Consider the following 19,411-nt stretch of genomic DNA (forward strand, 5'->3'; position numbering starts at 1 on the left):
CCACAGAGGCAACTAGTAATTTAGCATTGAAATAGCTAAGGGATTAGCTTGTGACTGGTGACAGGAATGGCTAAGTTAAAGTCAAAACCTACACATCCACAGAGGCAACTAGTAATTTAGCATTGAAATAGCTGAGGGATTAGCTTGTGACTGTTCACGGAAATGGCTATGTTAAAGTCAAAACCTACACATCCACAGAGGCAACTAGTAATTTAGCATTGAAATAGCTGAGGGATTAGCTTGTGACTGGTCACGGAAATGGCTATGTTAAAGTCAAAACCTACACATCCACAGAGGCAACTAGCAATTTAGCATTGAAATAGCTAAGGGATTAGCTTGTGACTGGTCACAGGAATGGCTATGTTAAAGTCAAAACCTACACATCCACAGAGGCAACTAGTAATTTAGCATTGAAATAGCTAAGGGATTAGCTTGTGACTGGTCACAGGAATGGCTATGTTAAAGTCAAAACCTACACATCCACAGAGGCAACTAGTAATTTAGCATTGAAATAGCTGAGGGATTAGCTTGTGACTGGTCACGGAAATGGCTATGTTAAAGTCAAAACCTACACATCCACAGAGGCAACTAGTAATTTAGCATTGAAATAGCTAAGGGATTAGCTTGTGAATGGTCACAGGAATGGCTATGTTAAAGTCAAAACCTACACATCCACAGAGGCAACTAGTAATTTAGCATTGAAATAGCTAAGGGATTATCTTGTGACTGATCACAGAAATAGATGTTAAAGTAAAGGTCTACACATCCACAGAGCTTCAATGAACGCTGTTAAGATTCGTAGCGAATTTTAAGCTGGTTGGGAGAAGTGAGGCACCTTGACAAAGGAGTTTACATATCAAATAGCTGAGGGATTAGCTTGTGACTGGTCACAGGAATGGCTATGTTAAAGTCAAAACCTACACATCCACAGAGGCAACTAGTAATTTAGCATTGAAATAGCTAAGGGATTAGCTTGTGACTGGTCACAGGAATGGCTATGTTAAAGTCAAAACCTACACATCCACAGAGGCAACTAGTAATTTAGCATTGAAATAGCCAAGGGATTAGCTTGTGACTGGTCATAGGAATGGCTATGTTAAAGTCAAAACCTACACATCCACAAAGGCAACTAGTAATTTAGCATTGAAATAGCTGAGGGATTAGCTTGTGACTGGTCACGGAAATGGCTATGTTAAAGTCAAAACCTACACATCCACAGAGGCAACTAGTAATTTAGCATTGAAATAGCTGAGGGATTAGCTTGTGACTGGTCATGGAAATGGCTATGTTAAAGTCAAAACCTACACATCCACAGAGGCAACTAGCAATTTAGCATTGAAATAGCTAAGGGATTAGCTTGTGACTGGTCACAGGAATGGCTATGTTAAAGTCAAAACCTACACATCCACAGAGGCAAATAGTAATTTAGCATTGAAATAGCTGAGGGATTAACTTGTGACTGGTCACGGAAATGGCTATGTTAAAGTCAAAACCTACACATCCACAGAGGCAACTAGTAATTTAGCATTGAAATAGCTGAGGGATTAGCTTGTGACTGGTCACAGAAATGGCTATGTTAAAGTCAAAACCTACACATCCACAGAGGCAATTAGTAATTTAGCATTGAAATAGCTAAGGGATTAGCTTGTGACTGGTCACAGAAATAGATGTTAAAGTAAAGGCCTACACATCCACAGAGCTTCAATGAACGCTGTTAAGATTCGTAGCGACTTTTAAGCTGGTTGGGAGAAGTGAGGCACCTTGACAAAGGGGTTTACATATCAAATAGCTGAGGGATTAGCTTGTGACTGGTCACAGGAATGGCTATGTTAAAGTCAAAACCTACACATCCACAGAGGCAACTAGTAATTTAGCATTGAAATAGCTGAGGGATTAACTTGTGACTGGTCACGGAAATGGCTATGTTAAAGTCAAAACCTACACATCCACAGAGGCAACTAGTAATTTAGCATTGAGATAGCTAAGGGATTAGCTTGTGACTGTTCACAGAATAGATGTTAAAGTAAAGGCCTACACATCCACAGAGCTTCAATGAACGCTGTTAAGATTCGTAGCGATTTTTAAGCTGGTTGGGAGAAGTGAGGCACCTTGACAAAGGGGTTTACATATCAAATAGCTGAGGGATTAGCTTGAGACTGGTCACAGGAATGGCTATGTTAAAGTCAAAACCTACACATCCACAGAGGCAACTAGTAATTTAGCATTGAAATAGCCAAGGGATTAGCTTGTGACTGGTCATAGGAATGGCTATGTTAAAGTCAAAACCTACACATCCACAAAGGCAACTAGTAATTTAGCATTGAAATAGCTGAGGGATTAGCTTGTGACTGTTCACGGAAATGGCTATGTTAAAGTCAAAACCTACACATCCACAGAGGCAACTAGCAATTTAGCATTGAAATAGCTAAGGGATTAGCTTGTGACTGGTCACAGGAATGGCTATGTTAAAGTCAAAACCTACACATCCACAGAGGCAACTAGTAATTTAGCATTGAAATAGCTAAGGGATTAGCTTGTGACTGGTCACAGGAATGGCTATGTTAAAGTCAAAACCTACACATCCACAGAGGCAACTAGTAATTTAGCATTGAAATAGCTGAGGGATTAGCTTGTGACTGGTCACGGAAATGGCTATGTTAAAGTCAAAACCTACACATCCACAGAGGCAACTAGTAATTTAGCATTGAAATAGCTAAGGGATTAGCTTGTGAATGGTCACAGGAATGGCAATGTTAAAGTCAAAACCTACACATCCACAGAGGCAACTAGTAATTTAGCATTGAAATAGCTAAGGGATTATCTTGTGACTGATCACAGAAATAGATGTTAAAGTAAAGGTCTACACATCCACAGAGCTTCAATGAACGCTGTTAAGATTCGTAGCGAATTTTAAGCTGGTTGGGAGAAGTGAGGCACCTTGACAAAGGAGTTTACATATCAAATAGCTGAGGGATTAGCTTGTGACTGGTCACAGGAATGGCTATGTTAAAGTCAAAACCTACACATCCACAGAGGCAACTAGTAATTTAGCATTGAAATAGCTAAGGGATTAGCTTGTGACTGGTCACAGGAATGGCTATGTTAAAGTCAAAACCTACACATCCACAGAGGCAACTAGTAATTTAGCATTGAAATAGCCAAGGGATTAGCTTGTGACTGGTCATAGGAATGGCTATGTTAAAGTCAAAACCTACACATCCACAAAGGCAACTAGTAATTTAGCATTGAAATAGCTGAGGGATTAGCTTGTGACTGGTCACGGAAATGGCTATGTTAAAGTCAAAACCTACACATCCACAAAGGCAACTAGTAATTTAGCATTGAAATAGCTGAGGGATTAGCTTGTGACTGGTCACGGAAATGGCTATGTTAAAGTCAAAACCTACACATCCACAGAGGCAACTAGTAATTTAGCATTGAAATAGCTGAGGGATTAGCTTGTGACTGGTCATGGAAATGGCTATGTTAAAGTCAAAACCTACACATCCACAGAGGCAACTAGCAATTTAGCATTGAAATAGCTAAGGGATTAGCTTGTGACTGGTCACAGGAATGGCTATGTTAAAGTCAAAACCTACACATCCACAGAGGCAAATAGTAATTTAGCATTAAAATAGCTGAGGGATTAGCTTGTGACTGGTCACGGAAATGGCTATGTTAAAGTCAAAACCTACACATCCACAGAGGCAATTAGTAATTTAGCATTGAAATAGCTAAGGGATTAGCTTGTGACTGGTCACAGAAATAGATGTTAAAGTAAAGGCCTACACATCCACAGAGCTTCAATGAACGCTGTTAAGATTCGTAGCGACTTTTTAGCTGGTTGGGAGAAGTGAGGCACCTTGACAAAGGGGTTTACATATCAAATAGCTGAGGGATTAGCTTGTGACTGGTCACAGGAATGGCTATGTTAAAGTCAAAACCTACACATCCACAGAGGCAACTAGTAATTTAGCATTGAAATAGCTGAGGGATTAACTTGTGACTGGTCACGGAAATGGCTATGTTAAAGTCAAAACCTACACATCCACAGAGGCAACTAGTAATTTAGCATTGAAATAGCTAAGGGATTAGCTTGTGACTGGTCACAGAAATAGATGGTAAAGTAAAGGCCTACACATCCACAGAGCTTCAATGAACGCTGTTAAGATTCGTAGCGACTTTTAAGCTGGTTGGGAGAAGAGAGGCACCTTGACAAAGGGGTTTACATATCAAATAGCTGAGGGATTAGCTTGTGACTGGTCACAGGAATGGCTATGTTAAAGTCAAAACCTACACATCCACAGAGGCAACTAGCAATTTAGCATTGAAATAGCTAAGGGATTAGCTTGTGACTGGTCACAGGAATGGCTATGTTAAAGTCAAAACCTACACATCCACAGAGGCAAATAGTAATTTAGCATTGAAATAGCTGAGGGATTAGCTTGTGACTGGTCACGGAAATGGCTATGTTAAAGTCAAAACCTACACATCCACAGAGGCAATTAGTAATTTAGCATTGAAATAGCTAAGGGATTAGCTTGTGACTGGTCACAGAAATAGATGTTAAAGTAAAGGCCTACACATCCACAGAGCTTCAATGAACGCTGTTAAGATTCGTAGCGACTTTTAAGCTGGTTGGGAGAAGTGAGGCACCTTGACAAAGGGGTTTACATATCAAATAGCTGAGGGATTAGCTTGTGACTGGTCACAGGAATGGCTATGTTAAAGTCAAAACCTACACATCCACAGAGGCAACTAGTAATTTAGCATTGAAATAGCTGAGGGATTAACTTGTGACTGGTCACGGAAATGGCTATGTTAAAGTCAAAACCTACACATCCACAGAGGCAACTAGTAATTTAGCATTGAAATAGCTAAGGGATTAGCTTGTGACTGGTCACAGAAATAGATGGTAAAGTAAAGGCCTACACATCCACAGAGCTTCAATGAACGCTGTTAAGATTCGTAGCGACTTTTAAGCTGGTTGGGAGAAGAGAGGCACCTTGACAAAGGGGTTTACATATCAAATAGCTGAGGGATTAGCTTGTGACTGGTCACAGGAATGGCTATGTTAAAGTCAAAACCTACACATCCACAGAGGCAACTAGTAATTTATCATTGAAATAGCTGAGGGATTAGCTTGTGACTGGTAATGGGAATGGCTATGTTAAAGTCAAAACCTACACATCCACAGAGGCAACTAGTAATTTAGCATTGAAATAGCTGAGGGATTAGCTTGTGACTGGTCGCGGAAATGGCTATGTTAAAGTCAAAACCTACACATCCACAGAGGCAACTAGTAATTTAGCATTGAAATAGCTAAGGGATTATAGCTTGTGACTGGTCACAGGAATGGCTATGTTAAAGTCAAAACCTACACATCCACAGAGGCAACTAGTAATTTAGCATTGAAATAGCTGAGTGATTAGCTTGTGACTTGTCACGGAAATGGCTATGTTAAAGTCAAAACCTACACATCCACAGAGGCAACTAGTAATTTAGCATTGAAATAGCTGAGGGATTAGCTTGTGACTGGTCACAGAAATGGCTATGTTAAAGTCAAAACCTACACATCCACAGAGGCAACTAGTAATTTAGCATTGAAATAGCTGAGGGATTAGCTTGTGACTGGTCACATAAATAGATGTTAAAGTAAAGGCCTACACATCCACAGAGCTTCAATGAACGCTGTTAAGATTCGAAGCGAATTTTAAGCTGGTTGGGAGAAGTGAGGCACCTTGACAAAGGGGTTTACATATCAAATAGCTGAGGGATTAGCTTGTGACTGGTCACAGGAATGGCTATGTTAAAGTCAAAACCTACACATCCACAGAGGCGAATAGTAATTTAGCATTGAAATAGCTGAGGGATTAGTTTGTGACTGGTCACGAAAATGGCTATGTTAAAGTCAAAACCTACACATCCACAGAGGCAACTAGTAATTTAGCATTGAAATAGCTAAGGGATTAGCTTGTGACTGGTCACAGGAATGGCTATGTTAAAGTCAAAACCTACACATCCACAGAGGCAACTAGTAATTTAGCATTGAAATAGCTAAGGGATTAGCTTGTGACTGGTCACAGGAATGGCTATGTTAAAGTCAAAACCTACACATCCAGAGGCAACTAGTAATTTAGCATTGAAATAGCTGAGGGATTAGCTTGTGACTGGTCACAGGAATGGCTATGTTAAAGTCAAAACCTACACATCCACAGAGGCAACTAGTAATTTAGCATTGAAATAGCTGAGGGATTAGCTTGTGACTGGTCGCGGAAATGGCTATGTTAAAGTCAAAACCTACAAATCCACAGAGGCAACTAGTAATTTAGCATTGAAATAGCTGAGTGATTAGCTTGTGACTGGTCACGGAAATGGCTATGTTAAAGTCAAAACCTACACATCCACAGAGGCAACTAGTAATTTAGCATTGAAATAGCTGAGGGATTAGCTTGTGACTGGTCACATAAATAGATGTTAAAGTAAAGGCCTACACATCCACAGAGCTTCAATGAACGCTGTTAAGATTCGAAGCGAATTTTAAGCTGGTTGGGAGAAGTGAGGCACCTTGACAAAGGGGTTTACATATCAAATAGCTGAGGGATTAGCTTGTGACTGGTCACAGGAATGGCTATGTTAAAGTCAAAACCTACACATCCACAGAGGCAAATAGTAATTTAGCATTGAAATAGCTGAGGGATTAGCTTGTGACTGGTCACGGAAATGGCTATGTTAAAGTCAAAACCTACACATCCACAGAGGCAACTAGTAATTTAGCATTGAAATAGCTGAGGGATTAGCTTGTGACTGGTCGCGGAAATGGCTATGTTAAAGTCAAAACCTACACATCCACAGAGGCAACTAGTAATTTAGCATTGAAATAGCTAAGGGATTATAGCTTGTGACTGGTCACAGGAATGGCTATGTTAAAGTCAAAACCTACACATCCACAGAGGCAACTAGTAATTTAGCATTGAAATAGCTGAGTGATTAGCTTGTGACTTGTCACGGAAATGGCTATGTTAAAGTCAAAACCTACACATCCACAGAGGCAACTAGTAATTTAGCATTGAAATAGCTGAGGGATTAGCTTGTGACTGGTCACAGAAATGGCTATGTTAAAGTCAAAACCTACACATCCACAGAGGCAACTAGTAATTTAGCATTGAAATAGCTGAGGGATTAGCTTGTGACTGGTCACATAAATAGATGTTAAAGTAAAGGCCTACACATCCACAGAGCTTCAATGAACGCTGTTAAGATTCGAAGCGAATTTTAAGCTGGTTGGGAGAAGTGAGGCACCTTGACAAAGGGGTTTACATATCAAATAGCTGAGGGATTAGCTTGTGACTGGTCACAGGAATGGCTATGTTAAAGTCAAAACCTACACATCCACAGAGGCAAATAGTAATTTAGCATTGAAATAGCTGAGGGATTAGTTTGTGACTGGTCACGAAAATGGCTATGTTAAAGTCAAAACCTACACATCCACAGAGGCAACTAGTAATTTAGAATTGAAATAGCTAAGGGATTAGCTTGTGACTGGTCACAGGAATGGCTATGTTAAAGTCAAAACCTACACATCCACAGAGGCAACTAGTAATTTAGCATTGAAATAGCTAAGGGATTAGCTTGTGACTGGTCACAGGAATGGCTATGTTAAAGTCAAAACCTACACATCCAGAGGCAACTAGTAACTTAGCATTGAAATAGCTGAGGGATTAGCTTGTGACTGGTCACAGGAATGGCTATGTTAAAGTCAAAACCTACACATCCACAGAGGCAACTAGTAATTTAGCATTGAAATAGCTGAGGGATTAGCTTGTGACTGGTCGCGGAAATGGCTATGTTAAAGTCAAAACCTACAAATCCACAGAGGCAACTAGTAATTTAGCATTGAAATAGCTGAGTGATTAGCTTGTGACTGGTCACGGAAATGGCTATGTTAAAGTCAAAACCTACACATCCACAGAGGCAACTAGTAATTTAGCATTGAAATAGCTGAGGGATTAGCTTGTGACTGGTCACATAAATAGATGTTAAAGTAAAGGCCTACACATCCACAGAGCTTCAATGAACGCTGTTAAGATTCGAAGCGAATTTTAAGCTGGTTGGGAGAAGTGAGGCACCTTGACAAAGGGGTTTACATATCAAATAGCTGAGGGATTAGCTTGTGACTGGTCACAGGAATGGCTATGTTAAAGTCAAAACCTACACATCCACAGAGGCAACTAGTATTTTAGCATTGAAATAGCTAAGGGATTAGCTTGTGACTGGTCACAGGAATGGCTATGTTAAAGTCAAAACCTACACATCCAGAGGCAACTAGTAATTTAGCATTGAAATAGCTGAGGGATTAGCTTGTGACTGGTCACAGGAATGGCTATGTTAAAGTCAAAACCTACACATCCACAAAGGCAACTAGTAATTTAGCATTGAAATAGCTAAGGGATTAGCTTGTGACTGGTCACAGGAATGGCTATGTTAAAGTCAAAACCTACACATCCAGAGGCAACTAGTAATTTAGCATTGAAATAGCTGAGGGATTAGCTTGTGACTGGTCACATAAATAGATGTTAAAGTAAAGGCCTACACATCCACAGAGCTTCAATGAACGCTGTTAAGATTCGAAGCGAATTTTAAGCTGGTTGGGAGAAGTGAGGCACCTTGACAAAGGGGTTTACATATCAAATAGCTGAGGGATTAGCTTGTGACTGGTCACAGGAATGGCTATGTTAAAGTCAAAACCTACACATCCACAGAGGCAAATAGTAATTTAGCATTGAAATAGCTGAGGGATTAATTTGTGACTGGTCACGGAAATGGCTATGTTAAAGTCAAAACCTACACATCCACAGAGGCAACTAGTAATTTAGCATTGAAATAGCTAAGGGATTAGCTTGTGACTGGTCACAGGAATGGCTATGTTAAAGTCAAAACCTACACATCCACAGAGGCAACTAGTAATTTAGCATTGAAATAGCTAAGGGATTAGCTTGTGACTGGTCAAAGAAATAGATGTTAAAGTAAAGGCCTACACATCCACAGAGCTTCAATGAACGCTGTTAAGGTTCGTAGCGACTTTTAAGCTGGTTGGGAGAAGTGAGGCACCTTGACAAAGGGGTTTACATATCAAATAGCTGAGGGATTAGCTTGTGACTGGTCACAGGAATGGCTATGTTAAAGTCAAAGCCTACACATCCACAGAGGCACCTAGTACATATCAAACAGGAGAATTTAGCATTGAAATAGCTAAGGGATTAGCTTGTGACTGGTCACAGGAATGGCTATGTTAAAGTCAAAACCTACACATCCACAGAGGCAACTAGTAATTTAGCATTGAAATAGCTAAGGGATTAGCTTGTGACTGGTCACAGAAATAGATGTTAATGTAAAGGCCTACACATCCACAGAGCTTCAATGAACGCTGTTAAGATTCGTAGCAACTTTTAAGCTGGTTGGGAGAAGTGAGGCACCTTGACAAAGGGGTTTAACTATCAAATAGCTGAGGGATTAGCTTGTGACTGGTCACAGGAATGGCTATGTTAAAGTCAAAACCTACACATCCACAGAGGCAACTAGTAATTCAGCATTGGAATAGCCAAGGGATTAGCTTGTGACTGGTCATAGGAATGGCTATGTTAAAGTCAAAACCTACACATCCACAAAGGCAACTAGTAATTTAGCATTGAAATAGCTGAGGGATTAGCTTGTGACTGGTCACGGAAATGGCTATGTTAAAGTCAAAACCTACACATCCACAGAGGCAACTAGCAATTTAGCATTGAAATAGCTAAGGGATTAGCTTGCGACTGGTCACAGGAATGGCTATGTTAAAGTCAAAACCTACACATCCACAGAGGCAACTAGTAATTTAGCATTGAAATAGCTAAGGGATTAGCTTGTGACTGGTCACAGGAATGGCTATGTTAAAGTCAAAACCTACACATCCACAGAGGCAACTAGTAATTTAGCATCGAAATAGCTGAGGGATTAGCTTGTGACTGGTCACGGAAATGGCTATGTTAAAGTCAAAACCTACACATCCACAGAGGCAACTAGTAATTTAGCATTGAAATAGCTAAGGGATTAGCTTGTGACTGGTCACAGGAATGGCTATGTTAAAATCAAAACCTACACATCCACAGAGGCAACTAGTAATTTAGCATTGAAATAGCTAAGGGATTATCTTGTGACTGATCACAGAAATAGATGTTAAAGTAAAGGTCTACACATCCACAGAGCTTCAATGAACGCTGTTAAGATTCGTAGCGAATTTTAAGCTGGTTGGGAGAAGTGAGGCACCTTGACAAAGTAGTTTACATATCAAATAGCTGAGGGATTAGCTTGTGACTGGTCACAGGAATGGCTATGTTAAAGTCAAAACCTACACATCCACAGAGGCAACTAGTAATTTAGCATTGAAATAGCTAAGGGATTAGCTTGTGACTGGTCACAGGAATGGCTATGTTAAAGTCAAAACCTACACATCCACAGAGGCAACTAGTAATTTAGCATTGAAATAGCTGAGGGATTAGCTTGTGACTGGTAATGGGAATGGCTATGTTAAAGTCAAAACCTACACATCCACAGAGGCAACTAGTAACTTAGCATTGAGATAGCTAAGGGATTAGCTTGTGACTGGTCACAGAAATAGATGTTAAAGTAAAGGCCTACACATCCACAGAGCTTCAATGAACGCTGTTAAGATTCGTAGCGACTTTTAAGCTGGTTGGGAGAAGTGAGGCACCTTGACAAAGGGGTTTACATATCATATACATATGTAAATATACATATATACATATATCATATGTAAATATACATATGATATGTAAACCCCTTTGTCAAGGTGTCTCACTTCTCCCAACCAGCTTAAAAGTCGCTACGAATCTTAACATCGTTCATTGAAGCTCTGTCGTCCCGACTGGTCTGTTCCTTTCACCTGAAGACGGCCGCTTGCGTTGTGGCCGAAACGTCGTGAGAATTTTATTTTATTCTCATTCTACGTGGTGACTTTACCGAAAGAACCAACGAAGATCTCTAAACGTCTCTAAACGTCTCTAAACATCTCTAAACATCTGTAAACATCGCTAAACATCGCTAAACATCGCTAAACGTCTCTAAACGTCTCTAAACATCTCTAAACATCTCTAAACATCTGTAAACATCGCTAAACATCGCTAAACGTCTCTAAAACGTCTCTAAACATCTCTCAACATCTCTAAACATCGCTAAACATCTCTAAACATCTCTAAACATTGCTAAACATCGCTAAACGTCTCTAAACATCTCTAAACATTGCTAAACGTCTCTAAACGTCTCTAAACATTGCTAAACGTCTCTAAACATCTCTAAACATTGCTAAACGTCTCTAAACGTCTCTAAACATCTCTAAACATCTCGAATCCGCCGCCATCATATCCCCACCGCCCGATGCAAGCAGCAGCGGCACCAAGCGGCCAATCAGGGAGCAGGGGGCGGTAGTGGGGAGTGGGCCGGGGGGGGGAGGGGCACCCCCCCACCCCCCCACACCCCCCAGGCCCCCACCCCCAACCCCCCCCATCGCGCGACGTTCCCGGCCCGAGCAACGAGCAAATCCCATCGCACGGCCGCCAGGTCACTCGCCTGAATCGTCGGACAAGAAGACCGTGGCCTCCTCCTCCCCCTCCCCCTCCCCGTCTCCGCGGGGCCCCCGGCCGAGCGGCCCTCCGCCCTCGGCCTGGAGGCCGTCGTGCCCCTCGGCCTGGAGGCCGTGGTGCCCCTCGGCCTGGAGGCCGTGGTGCCCCTCCGCCTGGAGGCCGTCGTGCCCCTCGGCCTGGAGGCCGTGGTGCCCCTCGGCCTGGAGGCCGTGGTGCCCCTCCGCCTCGAGCGGCCTCCGGGCCAGGCCGCCGCCGCCGCCGCCGCCGCGTCCGCGTCCGCGGCCGCCGCGGCCGCCGCCGCGCGCGTGCGCCCGCCGGTGGGCCCGCAGCAGCGAGGCCCCGGCGAAGCCGCGGCCGCAGTCGTCGCAGGCGAACGTCGGCGGCGGCGCCGTCCCCGCGGCCGCGGCCGCCGCCACGGCGTGGGTCCAGCGGTGGGCCTCGAGGGCCGACGGCTGCGAGTAGCGCCTGCCGCAGTCGGGGCAGGCGTAAGGCCTGCGGCCCGAGTGGGCCACCAGGTGCGCGCGCAGGAAGGAGGCGCGCGTGAAGGCCTTGCCGCAAGCCTCGCAGGCGTGCGGCCGCTCCGTCGAGTGGGCCGCCCGCCGGTGGACGCGCAGCGTCGCCGCCGAGGCGTAGGCCCGGCCGCAGCGGCCGCAGGGGTGCCGGGCCCGCTCGGCGTCGTGCGTCGCCTCGTGGGCCCGCAGGTTCGAGCGCAGGGCGAAGGCGCGGCCGCAGCGGCCGCAGGCGTGGGGCCGCTCGCGGGTGTGGGTGGCCAGGTGGGCCCGCAGGTGCTGCCCCTGGGCGAACTGGCGGCCGCAGTGCGCGCAGGCGTAGGGCCGCTCGCCCGTGTGGGTCCGCCCGTGGACGGAGAGCGCCTGCCGGCTGCCGAAGCGCTTCTCGCAGACGTCGCACGCGAAGCGACGGGGACGCGGCGGCGGCGGCGGCGGGCGGCCCTGCCGGTCGCCGTGGGCCTGGCCCTGGGCCTGGTCGTGGCCCTGGGCCTGGTCCTGGCCCTGGGCCCTCTCGACCCGAGGGTTCCGTGTCGACAGGTCGGGCCGCTCGCTCCGCGTGGCTGGGCGGGGGAGGGAGGTGGGGAGACCGAGGGTTTTTCGTTTGGTTTGTTTTTAACCGGGCCACGTGGGGTGGGGTGAGGGGGGAGATACGTGGAGACTCTCAGAGATACGTAGAGACTCTCAGAGATACGTAGAGACTCTCAGAGATACGTAGAGACTCTCAGAGATACGTAGAGACTCACAGAGACTCTCAGAGATACGTAGAGACTCTCAGAGATACGTAGAGACTCACAGAGACTCACAGACTCACAGAGACTCTCAGAGATACGTAGAGACTCACAGAGACTCACAGAGACTCACAGAGATACGTAGAGACTCACAGAAACTCTCAGAGACTCACAGAGATACGTAGAGACTCTCAGAGATACGTAGAGACTCTCAGAGATACGTAGAGACTCTCAGAGATACGTAGAGACTCACAGAGATACGTAGAGACTCTCAGAGATACGTAGAGACTCACAGAGACTCTCAGAGACTCACAGAGATACGTAGAGACTCACAGAGACTCACAGAGACTCACAGAGACTTCCAGAGACTCAAAGAGACTCTCAACAATACGTACAGACTCACAGAGACTCACAGAGATACGTAGAGACTCACAGAGACTCACAGAGACTCTCAGAGATACGTAGAGATTCTCAGACTCACAGAGACTCACAGAGATACGTAGAGACTCACGGACTCTCAGAGATACGTAGAGACTCACAGAGACTCTCAGAGATACGTAGAGACTCACAGAGACTTAGAGATACGTAGAGATTCTCAGAGACTCTAAGAGACTCAGAGATACGTAGAGACTCTCAGAGTCTCACAGAGATAGGTAGAGACTCACAGAGACTCTCAGAGATACATAGAGACTCTCAGAGACTCACAGAGATACGTAGAGACTCACAGAGATACGTAGAGACTCACAGAGACTCACAGAAACTCAGAGATACGTAGAGACTCACAGAGACTCACAGAGACTCTCAGAGACTCAAAGAGACTCTCAACAATACGTACAGACTCACAGAGACTCACAGAGATACGTAGAGACTCACAGAGACTCACAGAGATACGTAGAGATTCTCAGAGACTCACAGAGACTCACAGAGATACGTAGAGACTCACGGAGACTCTCAGAGATACGTAGAGACTCACAGAGACTCAGAGATACGTAGAGACTCTCAGAGACTTAGAGACTCAGAGATACGTAGAGACTCTCAGAGACTCACAGAGATACGTAGAGACTCACAGAGACTCTCAGAGATACATAGAGACTCTCAGAGACTCACAGAGATACGTAGAGACTCACAGAGACTCACAGAGATACGTAGAGACTCACAGAGACTCACAGAGATACGAAGAGACTCACAGAGATACGTAGAGACTCTCAGAGACTCACAGAGATACGTAGAGAATCACAGAGACTCACAGAGACTCACAGAGAAACGAAGAGACTCACAGAGATACGTAGAGACTCACAGAGACTCACAGAGATACGTAGAGAATCACAGAGACTCACAGAGACTCACAGAGACTCACAGTGATACGTAGAGACTCACAGAGACTCACAGTGACTCACAGAGACTCACAGTGACTCACAGAGACTCACAGTGATACGTAGAGACTCACAGAGACGTAGAGACTCACAGAGACTCACAGAGACACACAGAGACTCACAGAGATAGGTAGAGACTCACAGAGATACGTAGCTACTCACAGAGACTCACAGAGATACGTAGAAACTCACAGAGATACGTAGAGACTCACAAAGACTCACAGAGATACGTAGAGATATGTAGAGCCTCACATAGACTCACAGAGACTCACAGTGATACGTAGAGACTCAGAGCCTTTCAGAGACTCACAGAGACTCACAGTGTACATAGAGACTCACAGAGACTCACAGAGATAAGTAGAGACTCACAGAGACTCACATTGATACGTAGAGACTCACAGAGACTCACAGACTCTCAGAGACTCACAGAGACTCACAGAGATACGCAGAGACTCACAGAGACTCTCAGAGACTCACAGAGATACGTAGAGCCTCGCAGAGACTTTCAGAGACTCACAGAGACTCACAGAGATACGTAGAGACTCTCAGAGATAGGTAGAGACTCTCAGAGACTCACTGAGATACGTAGAGACTCACAGAGATACGTAGAGACGCACAGAGACTCACAGAGACTCACATAGACTTTCAGAGGCTCACAGAGACTCCCAGAGATACGTAGAGACTCACAGAGACTCCCAGAGATACGTAGAGACTCCCAGAGATACGTAGAGACTCATAGAGACTCCCAGAGACACGTAGAGACTCACAGAGTATCCCAGAGATACGTAGAGACTCACAGAGATATGTAGAGACTCACAGAGACTCCCAGAGATATGTAGAGACTCACAGAGATACGTAGAGACTCACAGAGACTTACAGAGATACGTAGAGACTCACAGAGATACGTAGAGACTCACAGAGATACGTAGACACTCACAGAGACTCACAGAGATAAGTAGAGACTCACAGAGATACGTAGAGATACGTAGAGACTCACAGAGACTCCCAGAGATATAGAGACTCGCAGGGACTAACAGTGATACGTAGAGACTCACAGAGATACGTAGAGACTCACAGAGATACGTAGAGATTCAAAGAGACTCAGAGACACGTAGAGACTCACAGAGACTAACAGAGACTCACAGAGATACGCAGAGACACAGAGATACGTAGAGACTCACAGAGACTCAGAGATACGTAGAGATACGTAGAGACTCACATAGACTCACAGAGACTCACAGAGACATGTAGAGACTATCAGAGACTCACAGAGACTCACAGTGATACGTAGAGACTCAGAGACTTTCAGAGACTCACAGAGACTCACAGTGTACATAGAGACTCACAGAGACTCACAGAGATAAGTAGAGACTCACAGAGACTCTCAGAGACTCACAGAGATACGTAGAGCCTCGCAGAGACTTTCAGAGACTCACAGAGACTCACAGAGATACGTAGAGACTCTCAGAGATAGGTAGAGACTCTCAGAGACTCACTGAGATACGTAGAGACTCACAGAGATACGTAGAGACGCACATAGACTCACAGAGACTTTCAGAGGCTCACAGAGACTCACAGAGATACGTAGAGACTCCCAGAGATACGTAGAGACTCACAGAGACTCCCAGAGATACGTAGAGACTCACAGAGACTCCCAGAGATACGTAGAGACTCCCAGAGATACGTAGAGACTCACAGAGACTCACAGAAATATGTAGAGACTCACAGAGATACGTAGACACTCACAGAGACTCACAGAGACAAGTAGAGACTCACAGAGATACGTAGAGATACGTAGAGACTCACAGAGACTCCCAGAGATATAGAGACTCGCAGGGACTAACAGTGATACGTAGAGACTCACAGAGATACGTAGAGACTCACAGAGATACGTAGAGACTCACAGAGATACGTAGAGATTCAAAGAGACTCAGAGACACGTAGAGACTCACAGAGACTAACAGAGACTCACAGAGATACGCAGAGACACAGAGATATGTAGAGACTCACAGAGACTCAGAGATACGTAGAGACTCACAGAGATACGTAGAGACTCACAAAGATACGTAGAGACTCACAGAGATACGTAGAGACTCACAGAAACTCACAGTGATATGTAGAGACTCACAGGAACTCACAGAGACTCACAGAGATACGTAGAGACTCACAGAGACTCACAGAGACTAACAGAGACTCACAGAGATACGCAGAGACACAGAGATACGTAGAGACTCACAGAGACTCAGAGATACGTAGAGATACGTAGAGACTCACATAGACTTACAGAGACTCACAGAGACATGTAGAGACTATCAGAGACTCACAGAGACTCACAGTGATACGTAGAGACTCAGAGACTTTCAGAGACTCACAGAGACTCACAGTGTACATAGAGACTCACAGAGACTCACAGAGATAAGTAGAGACTCAAAGAGACTCACTTTGATACGTAGAGACTCACAGAGACTCACAGACTCTCAGAGACTCACAGTGACTCTTAGAGACTCACAGACATACGTAGAGACTCACAGAGACTCACAGAGATACGTAGAGACTCACAGAGACTCTCAGAGACTCACAGAGATACGTAGAGCCTCGCAGAGACTTTCAGAGACTCACAGAGACTCACAGAGATACGTAGAGACTCTCAGAGATAGGTAGAGACTCTCAGAGACTCACTGAGATACGTAGAGACTCACAGAGATACGTAGAGACGCACAGAGACTCACAGAGACTTTCAGAGGCTCACAGAGACTCACAGAGATACGTAGAGACTCCCAGAGATACGTAGAGACTCACAGAGACTCCCAGAGATACGTAGAGACTCACAGAGACTCCCAGAGATACATAGAGACTCCCAGAGATACGTAGAGACTCACAGAGACTCACAGAGATATGTAGAGCCTCACAGAGATACGTAGACACTCACAGAGACTCACAGAGACAAGTAGAGACTCACAGAGATACTTAGAGATACGTAGAGACTCACAGAGACTCCCAGAGATATAGAGACTCGCAGGGACTAACAGTGATACGTAGAGACTCACAGAGATACGTAGAGACTCACAGAGATACGTAGAGATTCAAAGAGACTCAGAGACACGTAGAGACTCACAGAGACTAACAGAGACTCACAGAGATACGCAGAGACACAGAGATATGTAGAGACTCACAGAGACTCAGAGATACGTAGAGACTCACAGAGATACGTAGAGACTCACAAAGATACGTAGAGACTCACAGAGATACGTAGAGACTCACAGAAACTCACAGTGATATGTAGAGACTCACAGGAACTCACAGAGACTCACAGAGATACGTAGAGACTCACAGAGACTCACAGAGACTCTCAGAGACTCACAGAGACTCAGTGATATGTATAGACTCACAAAGACTCACAAAGACACGTAGAGACTCACAGAGATATGTAGAGACTCACAGAGACTCACAGTAATATGTAGAGACTCACAGGACCTCACAGAGATACGTAGAGACTCACAGAGACTCACAGAGACTCTCAGAGACTCTCAGAGACTCAGTGATATGTATAGACTCAAAGACTCACAAAGACACGTAGAGACTAACAGAGATACGTAGAGACTCACAGAGACTCACAGTGATATGTAGAGACTCACAGGAACTCACAGAGACTCAGTGATATGTATAGACTCACAAAGACACGTAGAGACTCAATAATACGTAGAGACTCACAGAGACTCTCCGAGACTCACAGAGACTCCCATACAAACCCAGAGACTCATCACACAGAGTGACCCATGGACCCAGAGACTCATACAGACCCAGAGACTCATCACACAGAGTGACCCATGGACTCAGACTTATACAGACCCAGAGACTCACGCGTAAAAATAAATAAATAAATAAACAAAAGGGTGCCCCTTGCGTTTGTGTAGATTCCAAAGATGCCATTGCCGGGTCGGCGATGTGAACCACAGACTCACACAGAGACTCGTAGAGTCACACAGAGACCCGCAGGTCCAACAGAGAGAACCACAGATTCACACAGAGACTCGTAGAGTCACACAGAGACCCGCAGGTCCAACACAAAAGACCCGCAGGTCCAACACAGAGAACCACAGACTCACACAGAAACCCACAGACTCAGACAGAGACCCACAGACTCACACAGAGACTCATTCACAGAGACCCACAGGTCCCAAACAGAGAACCACAGACTCACACAGAGACCCACAGACTCACACAGAGACCCACAGACTCACACAGAGACACGTAGAGTCACACAGAGACCCGCAGGTCCCACACAGAGAACCACAGACTCACACAGAGACCCACAGATTCACACAGAGACCCACAGACTCACACAGAGACCCACAGACTCACACCGAGACCCACAGACTCACACAGAGACCCACAGACTCACACAGAGACCCGCAGGTCCCACTGAGACCACCAGACTCACACAGAGAACCACAGACTCACAAAGAGACCCACAGACTCACACAGAGACCCATAGACTCACACAGAGACCCATAGACTCACAAAGAGACACAGAGACACGCAGATCCCACACAGACTCCCCGCTCACCAGCGAAAGACTTCGCAGCATCAGACAACCCATTGAGTCGCACACAAAGAGACCCATTCATGAACTCTGACATCATTACAGAGACCCACAGGCGCTCACACAAAGACAAAGACCCCTCCCCCCGTTTAGCCTCAACAGACTGTTGGGGTAAGTGCTGTTAGCGAGCACCTATTAAGGCCGGCATGGCACATGAGGGGGAGGGTGGCCAAATTCACGCCCGACCCACAGACTCACACAGAGACCCACAGACTCACACAGAGACTCACAGACTCACACAGAGACCCACAGACTCACACAGAGACCCACAGACTCACACAGAGACCCACAGACTCACACAGAGACCCATTGACTCACACAGAGATCCCATAGACTCACACAGAGACCCACAGACTCACCACACAGAGACCCATAGACTCAGCACACAGAGACCCACAGACTCACACAGAGACCCATTGACTCACAGAGCCACACGGACTCACACAGAGACCCATAGACTCACAGAGAGACCCATTGACTCACACAGAGCCACACAGAGACTCATTCAAAGAGACGCACAGAGACCCACAGATTCACACAGAGACCCATAGACTCACAC

At 45.3% G+C, this 19,411-nt stretch overlaps 1 protein-coding gene across 4 annotated transcripts in view; it reads right to left on the minus strand.

Annotated features, from left to right (window-relative positions):
* LOC116958546 (uncharacterized) overlaps window positions 1–19,411 on the minus strand; it is a 50,126-nt gene that overhangs the window by 9,885 nt on the left and 20,830 nt on the right. For all 4 annotated transcript variants that reach the window (XM_076056986.1, XM_076056985.1, XM_076056984.1 and 1 more), the window contains exon 3: window positions 11,626–12,708. In XM_076056986.1, coding sequence (XP_075913101.1) covers window positions 11,626–12,708 — 1,083 coding nt within the window. The remainder of the gene's footprint in view (window positions 1–11,625; window positions 12,709–19,411) is intronic.

The sequence above is a fragment of the Petromyzon marinus genome, chromosome 79, assembly GCF_048934315.1.
Source record: "Petromyzon marinus isolate PM22_M1 ecotype Great Lakes invasive population chromosome 79, UKy_Petmar_22M1.pri1.0, whole genome shotgun sequence".
NCBI lineage: Eukaryota > Metazoa > Chordata > Hyperoartia > Petromyzontiformes > Petromyzontidae > Petromyzon > Petromyzon marinus.